Source organism: Cicer arietinum, chromosome 4, assembly GCF_000331145.2.
Source record: "Cicer arietinum cultivar CDC Frontier isolate Library 1 chromosome 4, Cicar.CDCFrontier_v2.0, whole genome shotgun sequence".
Taxonomy (NCBI): domain Eukaryota; kingdom Viridiplantae; phylum Streptophyta; class Magnoliopsida; order Fabales; family Fabaceae; genus Cicer; species Cicer arietinum.
The window spans coordinates 59,460,173-59,470,757 of NC_021163.2; the positions used below are offsets into that span (position 1 = coordinate 59,460,173).

Consider the following 10,585-nt stretch of genomic DNA (forward strand, 5'->3'; position numbering starts at 1 on the left):
GGGCTCATCGTGCTAAGTGTGAACAACGACGATTACAGAAGCAACAAGCAGAAGAGGCGCAACCGAGAAGCCCAATCAGAAGAGGTCCAACCAGAAGAGGCCCAACAAGAGGAAGCAGATAACAGATATCCTGGTGGTCCGGTTCACAGGTTTGTCCTAAGGACATATGGGGATCACATAGCGACACGACTATGAGACGGTGTGGTAATTTTCTGAATCAAATTAAATTTCTAATAGTTGTGTAATGTGTTTTGTTCCACAAATTTTTAATAGTTGTGTAATGTGCTTTTTGAGTGCAATATTTTTTCCACAAATTACTTGCTGGTGGTATAGGGGAATTTGACTTTAAATAAACCTGTTAAAATGAATAGTTGAATATTTTTTCAAAGCAATCATATATCCCACTTCTGGAAGTGTCATCCAATTATCCATATATTACATGGAGATATCATCCCCTCACCAACACTTGATTGTGTTCCTCTCAATCTAAATGGACATTCACATTTTCTAGTTCAAGTACTCCTCATAAGTTTAGGATTCTTCCAAGGTCTATATTTACCGCTTCTTTCACAACCAAGAATTAATTTTGTCTTTGTTCTTTGTCGTGTTATCGCAGTTTCAAATCTAAAAATGACAAGGACAATTCCATTTTCCCTTCCAACATTTCTAACCCATTTCAATAAATCATCTCGTGTATCAAACATCATGCCGGTGGTAAACACACCAGTTAAATCAATCATAACAGGTTCAACTTTGTCATTCATAGCGTCAAAATTAGGTTCCAAATCATCATACGTTTCTTCAAAATCATGATTCAAATCATCATATATTTCCTCAAAATCAGGTTCTAAACCTTCATACATTTCATCATTGTTGTCTCCCCCTTGATCCATTTAACTGCATCCAAAAATAACATTAATATAACATAAAAAACTCTATATCCTAAACCCCAAAAAATAAAAAAAATTCATAATTTTGAGTCTTACGTGAACTGAATTCATGTACATGTACAGGAACTCAATTCACGTATCACCTACGTGAATTGAATTCAAGTAAACATACGTGAACTAAGTTCACGTAAGACTCACATACGTTTACTTGAATTCAATTCACGTAGGTGATACGTGAATTGAGTTCTCGTACACAGACGTCATTTCAGTTCACGTATCTTATGTGAATTCCTAAACTCCATTTTTGTACGCAAAATTAAATCACGTACAGCTACGTAAACTTAAATCATATAACATCTGGTTTTTCTTAAGTTTATCACGTACATGAATTCAGTTCATGTACATGTACGTAAACTGAGTTCACGTACAAAACCCAGATTTTGAAAGAAAAAAAGTAAACTAAAAAACAAAACAACATACATATCTAGTTGAGTGACTTTAACTACAATGTGAAGATGATTCAAGATTATTGAAGAAGATTGAAGATGATTGAAGAAGATTGAAGATGTTAGGTTAATGAAGATGAAGTTGATGAAGATAGAAATGATGAGGTTAAGTGAATATAGAGGGAAGAATATTTTAGGTATTTTAGTTTTTTTTAAAAATTGAAGAGTGTGGAAAGCAAAATGAGAGGTGTGGAAAGCAAAAGTGAAAAAAAAAAAAAAAAAAGAGTTTTAAACATATGTTATTAACTAATAGAAAAATTATTGATATTTATATATATATCATTCTAGAAAGTGTTAAGTTTATTTATATTTCACTAGAGTATTTTGGCAATGAATGGTATTTGTTTTAGTAATTTTAATCTAAATGGGTCACACAACTAGACAATTAATATGCTCAACATGATATTATATCCAGTCTCAAATAGTAAAAAAAGTTCCACCTTTGTGATATTGAACAAAAAAGTAAAAATTGACTAATTCTAAAACATTTAAAATTGTTCTTTTTACACTACTCTTTCATTTATTTAAACTTTATTTTTGCAATAACTTTTTTTTTCTCATTGAACAAATTCCCAAGAAAAGTTTTCAAGTAAGGAACCGACCTTAAATTGGGTCTTTAGTCCAAAAAATAATTAATAAGCCAACTGAAAAAATGTTATACAAACCGTTCTAGATTGAGAATTCCAATTGTATGCGTCAAATTTCCAAGAATCTATACTCAATGATACAGTAGGATGGTAAACCGATAAATCATCTCAATCATCTTTTTGTACCTGACTTCTAAAAATGATTTGATATTAAGCTTACTGGTGAGACACGACTTCCCAAAAAGTCAGTATGTAGTTAGTATGAGGACTAAATGGCTTCGTTTTTGAAATGTCATTTGCGTTATATTAAAGATCCATCCAGCATGAGCGACCATTACAATTGTGAATTGGAGATGAAGAAGGAGATGTAACACACCACTCATACCAGACCTGTTTCAGATTTCATGAAGGAATCCAAATCAATAACATGAAAATGAAAAAAAAAAATGCAACGATGAAGAGATATAAGATAAATGCAGGAAATTATGTGATACAAAAACCAAACCTTCCTAAGGAGTTATAAGGTGGCTTGCCAATATTGGGTGAGGGACTTAAGAGTTGGGAGATAGATATAAGGTGTTCGGTGCAATCCCCACCCACCAACTTTCTAACTATTACCAACGACAAACTTTGGCTAATAAAAAAAAAAAGACATAATGCTAACAAGTGCTTCCACTTGTTAAAAACCAAATAGAGAAATTTCAATTAAAAATGTATTGAGTCGTGTTTTCAATTTTTTATAGTTTTAAAACTTATTATTTTCAATATAACACTTTCATTTTTGATTCCTTGAGTTCCCTAATAAAAAGACCCAAGAGACCACCTTTCTAGAATCAACACAGCGCCAGAAATGAACTTCTAGAATAGAGCCGCGATGCACACAAATTGGCGTCCGTAACGGGAAAAACATGGGAAGCCTGCATAAAACCCAAAAGATAAAATTGTAGGGTTGACTAGTAACAGAGTTAGTTCCACTTAATTTATGATTTAAATACTTGAACATCGTATATTTATATATTGCTCTACTTTCATTTTAAAAAGAAATTTATTTACAATGAAAAGGGAGTATGAGGACAGACCATTGACCTACAATTTACTTGCTTTAAATTGAACAGGCCAACATATCCAGAATCCTGAAATACATCGTCTTGCAAAATAATATACTGAGGCCATAATGTATTTTTAATTAATATATTTGTTCCATTTTATCCTCTAATATATTTAACTTTATCTACTATATGTTGAATTTGAATATATTGCCAACAATCAGAATATGTTTTTGCCTCTATTTATGGTTGAATTTGATTTGCATAACCCAGTAACAACAAATGCCTCTATCAAATTCAACGGGAATATTTTTATTAAAATGTAATAAGTATCAATACTCAAGTTTCTTAGGGCAGTTTATTTTCAAAGATCTACATCCCCAAGTTTGTGATATATGTTCATGTGGTGCAATTGGCGGGGCTGAGAAGGGACTTATTTGGTTGGTGCATACTTATTTGGGACTTATCTTATCCTCTGATCGTGTGCTTTCTCTTTTGTGACATTAATAAAATTTCCACTTTTAACCCAAACTAGTAAATCAATAAAGAGGGTAAACAATGATCAATACCAAGTGTTCAAATTTGGCGTCATGGTTGAAGGTTCAGTTCCAAATAACACACTCTTATATAGAGTCGCATTGAAATATCCAGCAAACCCTACAAAGTGCACAAAAGATCAGCATCAAAATGTTTACAAGATGAAAATTTCTCACAAACGGCTAAATGTACAGATGACATCCTTAAAAACAGCACTACACAACATAGAGAAACTGATAGATATAATCTGGAAGGTTAAAAAAAAGCACTCAATGGTACGGATTATTACTGCTATCCTTAAACTTTCTTTTACTTATTATTACTCAATTCCCATGAAAAGAATTCAATAGCATGAAAAAATTAACCAGAACCTGAAACTAACAAACATAAAAACCTTTCTCCTTCTCGAAAAAGATCTACACACTAAGCACTAACACATCTAGAACGTGGCTAGCAAGAGCACCTCGAACTCTTCTTCATCTTGCATTACCTGCCAATAGCCACTGTCCTGCGTCTCTCTCCTACTCTTCATCTCTGCTACAATATTACTTGTCCTTGTCGGGAGATCTTTTGTATCTAGAGGTAGACCCAACCCAAATTCAAAGAGTTCCCGTTGTTTTATCAGTTCGACATTTTAAACCACATATTGAGATTGTGTCATTTATTGTTTATTAAGGGAAAGGGAACAAAATATTAAACCAGCAAAGGCTATATTGCAATCCGAAAAAGTGACCAAGAGGCAGTTTCTGTTTTTAAAACCCATGGCCATCACATCTCAAGGGAAAGTACCAATCTCATCAAAGTGCCAATATTCACTCCAAACTAATGTACTACAACAAGAAAACCACAAAATGCTTTATACTAATCTTCTAATAATAAATAAAAACCTTTTTCATCATATTGCTGAATTCGTAGTTCTACCATCCCAAACAATCCAGTTTTACTGACTTAAAAAAGGTTACTCAAAAGATATATTTCCAGGGAACAAAACACCTCAAATATATTTCCATCCACTTGTACCTCTATCTTAAAAGTATTGTGCGCAGCATAATTTACCTTCACACTTTATCCTTTATATCCAAATTTAAACAAAAGATCGTATAGTTTAAAGTTTTCACTTTCCCGTGAAACAATAGACCCCAAGGTCTTCATAGATCTCAAACATGGACAACATCAGTATGTATCATTTCTGCTTCACTGACAGCATCAATAACCTTCTTTAACTTGATTGTGAAAGTGCAAACAGATTAAGAAAAGATTGGAGTTTAGAAATTGCATGATTTTAAGAGTAGAATAAAAAAGACCTACATACCATGAACCATTGCTGACCCAGTGTCAGTAGGTATTCTAAATTCCAACTTCTGATACCGCTGGTTGCTTTGATTATCAGAGCATTTTGGATGACTGAAGGTAAAAACCTAAGCAAGTCAAATCAAACCCAAACAAATTCAGCAGAAGCAATTTAATCTCAACTTTCTGAAGCTATTTAAATTTAACAGAAACACTAAAAAATCACGAAGATCACACAGCATTATTGAAGTTATATAGGGTCTCAGATAAAGATAGAAGACTTTGAATTATGATAATGGTTTAATATGTTTGATGATACAAAAGATTAAGCACTACTCCTTATTTATACTAGAACTAGACTCCTAATTTTGATCAAATGGGAAAGAAATTGTGATAATAACTAAGAAATATGAAAACTAATCATAAGAAATAATCTAACATGTTTTAAGATTATATCAAGTTTTATATGATAATTTTATATCTTCTAATAAGCATATAAAATAGCAGAGTAGGTAGATTGAAGGAAAACCTGCTGCGAAGGCGTAAGCCGTGCCACATTGTGTAAATTCACAAGACAAGCAGATTCTGAGTGTAAAATATCTTTACGTGCCTTAGCCTGAAATATAACCACAAGCTAGTTAACTACTAAATTTGCAATGCAAATTTGATAGACGGCGAACTAGAGATATACTTCTTGATATAACTTTGGAGCTGTCAATGGTTGGAGGAAACTTGTGTACCTGTAAGTTATTCATAATTAAAGTCTCAAATATGCTGCAAATTTTTCTAGTATCTACACGGTAGCTAAATAGATTTTTCCATTGAAATATCTTTAACGCTGCTAGCAGAAATGCCCAGTAGAACTCTACGATGATTTATTCATCTACCAAATTAAGAACTCTCTGGATGTAGCAAAAATCTTAAATAGGCCATACTCACAGGTGAGCAATAGAGTTGCTACATAGTACGAAAACTTTAAAACACAAATTGGCATGAATACACAGAGGGAGAGTTTGTTTTTCTTAAAGCAAAAAAAGTCAAAGCAAATTAAAATTAAAACATAATTTAGTGGTTGGCTTGATTTCACCATTTTTCATACAATCAATTCATATTGTTTAGTTTTTCAGTAAGTAATATGACGATCTATCTAGTCTTGTAGACTATTTCATAATAGAACTCCAGCCTTTTCTTTTCTTTTCATGGTTACTCTGCTCCAACAAATCGCTTACACATATTTGCCGATATTACATTCTTAGGAGGAGATATCATACTTAGCCTCCTCAGATGCTCCTCTAAAATGACTCAAACTGCTTTCCAATTGTATTGCACCTTAGTCATCTTTACTGTACAGGTATAAATGAACAAGCACCCACGTATGTTCAGATTCTAAATCCCATCGCTCATGGCCTGACTTCCATCCTAAAATCTAGAAAGCAACAAGCTAGAAATATCCTAAAGAATTTTCTTGAGATTCACTCATCTACCAAAATGTAGGATTAGGCTCCTCTAAACAGTGAACAATTCACTTTAGCGAATAAAATGAGTAATATCAACAGTTGATATACACATCAATGGTTGATATTATATGCACATGTATCACCAATCATGTTTAGTTAATTACAACATCAAATTTAGTCACTTTACTAATTTCTCACTTTAGAAGAGTCAAATCTCAAAATGTACTAGCGTGAACAAGTAATAGTTAGAAAATACTAGAAAAATAAATGCCAATGCATACAAGTCTTTCCATGAATGAACGAGTAATATGTCAGTCAATCTTTATTGTCTTGTACACTTTTTAATAATAAAACTCGAGTTTCTCTAACTTACAGCTTTTTCTTTTCTCCTTTCCGAATCACAGATTCACAAACATAACTATCCAAATATTTACCAAAACTATTAAATTGACATAAACACTAACGTTCATCTGGATGAGCCCCAGTAAATAATAAATCCAACTAATTCTAATTACATGATGCAATGGCTCCTAGAAACATTAGGCTGTATCTAACAAATTGAAGTGAAACTAGGCAATTCTATAATCCTGACACAGTCTATCCAAAGGTGTTAAGGGGAAAAAATGTTAGACATCTATCCAAATTCTATGCTCTTGATGCCAATTGTGTACTTCAGAAATTCATGTCAATGCAGTTAAAGAAAATAATCAAAGGATACTTCAATATTATTCAAAATGGTTATACAAACTTAGTGACTTGCCAATTGTGTACTTCAGAAATTCATGTCAATGCAGTTAAAGAAAATAATCAAAGGATACTTCAATATTATTCAAAATGGTTATACAAACTTAGTGACTTGAAGAAAGCGAGAAAAATTAAGAGCAATAGAATCAAGTGGAGATAATAGAATTTTAGTGAGAGAAGGTTGGGTGGTTCTTGTTACATTCAGATAAAATAGTTCATGTTAAATTATGGTGACCTAACAAAAGGTTGTCTGTATGTATACTAAAAAATAAAATAAAAAACCAAGCAAAAATTAGAAAACCTGTTAACAAAGATAAACAAAAAACTTATGAATTGAAAAGAATTTACATACGAAGATGGTATTGAAATTCCATCTTTCTCTAGAAACCTTTGGGCAGCATCTAGGCTTTCAGGAGACAGCTCATTGTCACCAAAAGAGCCTAAAAAATCACTAACCTAAATTCAAGATAACAACAGTCAGACAATATAAAGAATAACTTTAAGCAAGTGATACTAACAGTCAGCCAGTACAAATATACCAATATGTCAGCTCTTTCAGGGGCACTCCAGTCACGCACGTCACTTGAGACTACGGAAACCGTATTATCCCAGTTGTTTGCCCGAATTAATTCCTGTTCCAACAAATTAAAAATGGTCAAGCCAGTGATTATTCAAAAGATTGAATCCTTATTTTTTTTCAAAAATATTGTTTAGTCAGAGAAAATTTTCAACAACGGGGAAGAAAATCAAATAATTTGTGTAACCAGTCACTTAAACAAAAAGCAGCTTAACAACATAAAAATGTCGAGGCGAGACTTCTTTAACAATGCAAAAACGTAAACTGTGACATAACATCAACCCCCTACGCTTTCGAAACAAAAGCTAAATATAATGTCTAAAAAGTACCAGTAGTTCTATTCGGTGAATATGGACTACCCTATCACAAAAAATATTCCACTGAAAATGTTATATTTATAAACTTGGATTTTTGTCCCTACAAAGTTTCTATTCATTTTTAATACATAGAGAATACAAGATTTGTGTGCTTATAGTACTTAACAAGGACTAAACCACACTAATTTTGTTAAATCTAGGGACTAAGAATGAATAATTTTTTTAGAGAGACTAAAATCAAAATCAGCCAATTTTATAGTGATAAATAAATAAAAAACTTATTAACCCTAAAAAAAATCAAGTTGTAAGATTACACCTATATATTGCTTCTTATAAACAAAATGAAGATTAGGCCATTTTAAAAAAATAGAAATAAATTGAATTTGGCTACTTTTTTAAATGTAACTCGCTTAATTATGTTGACATATAAGTTCATGGAATCACCATAAACAATAGAACAACTAACATCAAGTGCAATGACTGTTTGTGGATTCTTCTCCACGGCATAAACTCTTAGCTTCCGCCCAGTTCTTTCAGCTGCCTGAAAAATATCATTCCAAAAGAATAAGACATTACCCAAATCAACATTTGCCACATATTCTGGTATAAGATCCCACCTTTAACGATGCATGTACAAGACGTCCACGCCCTGCACCAACCACCACCAATACCTTTCATGCCACAAGAACAACAAAATAACTTTCAGAGCTACACAGCATCTGGAGTGGCATATATTATCATAAGCAAACACACACAATGTGTCAAAACAAATTGCAAGAAACATATTTTACCGTGGCGATCACAGACGCCCTTTCATCGGGAACCCTCTCCAGCAATGCTCTACTAATTGCTATCTCGTACTAGCATAAAGAAAGCTACTGGTTAGATTGCAAATGCACACAGAAAGGCCACAACCTTTTTCATATATTTTTTACCTAGGACATGTTTCTAATCCACTGGCTACAAAATAAAAATGTCATGTACAAAGCATGCATAAATTGGAAAAAAATAAATAAAACTTCACCATAAAGAATATAGAACACCCACAACATATGAAAAAATCTCCATTACTATAGTTTTGTGAATACAGTTATAAAAATACTTAATATAGGTCATGTTCTAGAAATGTGTGTCAATATATACACAACTATAGTGATGGAACTTTCCATTTCTTTTGAGAAATGGAGAAGATCCCTACTAGCAAGTGAGTACAAAAAACAGAGGCTCAAGTCAATGTTTCATTAAGCACTCCAAGCAACTCAATTGCTGAACATCAAAGGGTTACATCCAGTTAACCTATGTATACATACGAATCAACTAGGAATTTATAACAATTTCATAGTTCTGTTTTTGGGTTGGATACAACATACAAACAAACGACAAGATAAAGAAAATGATGATTGATACTGCCATACATGAAGATATTTCACTAAATCTTTCTCATGATCGTCATAGCTTATCGCATGTGAATAATTCCTTGAAGGCTGCATAAGAATTGTAAAATTTCAAATCAGTGATATACCAAATTCTAAGACATGTGTACGAAACTAGGACATGCGAGAACATGTTGCATTAAAAAAATGTACCCAAAAAGAAAGTTATAAACCAAATTTGGATACATAATGTCATACATTGTAAAGCTCCCAATGAAAATGTACCTATGAACTGTGATGCTTTAACAATGAGGAAGGTTAATTGACGTTGTTGCATTAAAAACAGATATATAATGCCATACTTTGTAAGATTAGCCCTTAAAACTGTACACTTTATATGTTACTTTTAAACAACTGTATAGAAGTTATTATTGTTTAAATATATAAATATTATTTAAAGAAATACAATTTTATTAATAATGAAACATAATAAATTTATAATATTGTTAGAGTTTTTATGCTGTTGGTATTTTCTTAAGGCTATTGTTGTCTTATATCTTCCTACATTGATATTCAGTAATAACATGAGACTGAGTTAATAAAAAAACATAATATATTAAAGATACATTAATAAACTTTATTAAATTAAATGATTTATTATAGATAACATTTTTGTGTATTTTTTGGCATGTTTAATACACAAAAATCAGAATATGTTTAACTTTTTCTATGTATTGGTAACATGTTGAAAACATACAAAAAAACATAATAGGTATAAATATACCTGCTTATAATTTAAGAATTGTGAATTCTTGGTGAAGTTATTATTGAAAATATAATAGGCTTAAATTATAAAAGTACTCTAGGTGAAGTTATACTGAATAAGTTTATTGCAGACTATTGAAAATATATTTATATTTATTACATATCATGTAAATAGGGATAATATCTCCCATATTTATTTTTGTATTTATTGCCTTGAGCCTATATAAAACAGACTCCGTTGTGTAGTTCAGACACACGGTTTCACCATATGTCTCTCTCATTTTCTCTTATTCAACATGGTATCTAGAGCCTATTAAGAGAGACAACCCTATACCGTGATTACTCTGGGACCCACTGTCCTTCGGTGAGATTTTTTTCGGTAAACCGTGTCTCAATTCCGGTTTACCCTTTCTTTGTCGCTTGTCGCTTTTCGTTCATTTTTTTTTTCCCCAGTAAATCAGTCCATTGTTCATCGCACAGTACTGTTCATCGAATC

At 32.1% G+C, this 10,585-nt stretch overlaps 1 protein-coding gene across 17 annotated transcripts in view; it reads right to left on the reverse strand.

Annotated features, from left to right (window-relative positions):
• Positions 1 to 46: 46 nt before the first annotated feature.
• The window catches only part of LOC101494797 (protein arginine N-methyltransferase 1.5-like), a 27,300-nt gene continuing 16,761 nt past the window's right edge, over positions 47 to 10,585 (reverse strand). For 15 of the 17 annotated variants that reach the window (XM_073367670.1, XM_012715253.3, XM_027334001.2 and 12 more), the window contains 12 exons: positions 9,367 to 9,435; positions 8,743 to 8,811; positions 8,569 to 8,622; positions 8,418 to 8,492; positions 7,597 to 7,689; positions 7,410 to 7,513; positions 5,548 to 5,596; positions 5,386 to 5,472; positions 4,879 to 4,984; positions 3,599 to 3,686; positions 2,807 to 2,900; positions 1,987 to 2,373 (listed from right to left, as the gene is read on the reverse strand). In XM_073367670.1, the coding sequence (XP_073223771.1) occupies positions 2,290 to 2,373; positions 2,807 to 2,900; positions 3,599 to 3,686; positions 4,879 to 4,984; positions 5,386 to 5,472; positions 5,548 to 5,596; positions 7,410 to 7,513; positions 7,597 to 7,689; positions 8,418 to 8,492; positions 8,569 to 8,622; positions 8,743 to 8,811; positions 9,367 to 9,435 (972 nt within the window). In that variant the 3' untranslated portion in view covers positions 1,987 to 2,289. Of the gene's footprint in view, positions 898 to 1,986; positions 2,374 to 2,806; positions 2,901 to 3,598; positions 3,687 to 4,878; positions 4,985 to 5,385; positions 5,473 to 5,547; positions 5,597 to 7,409; positions 7,514 to 7,596; positions 7,690 to 8,417; positions 8,493 to 8,568; positions 8,623 to 8,742; positions 8,812 to 9,366; positions 9,436 to 10,585 lie in introns of those variants that run through there. The other 2 variants (XR_012162739.1, XM_004498551.4) reach the window with 2 other exon arrangements.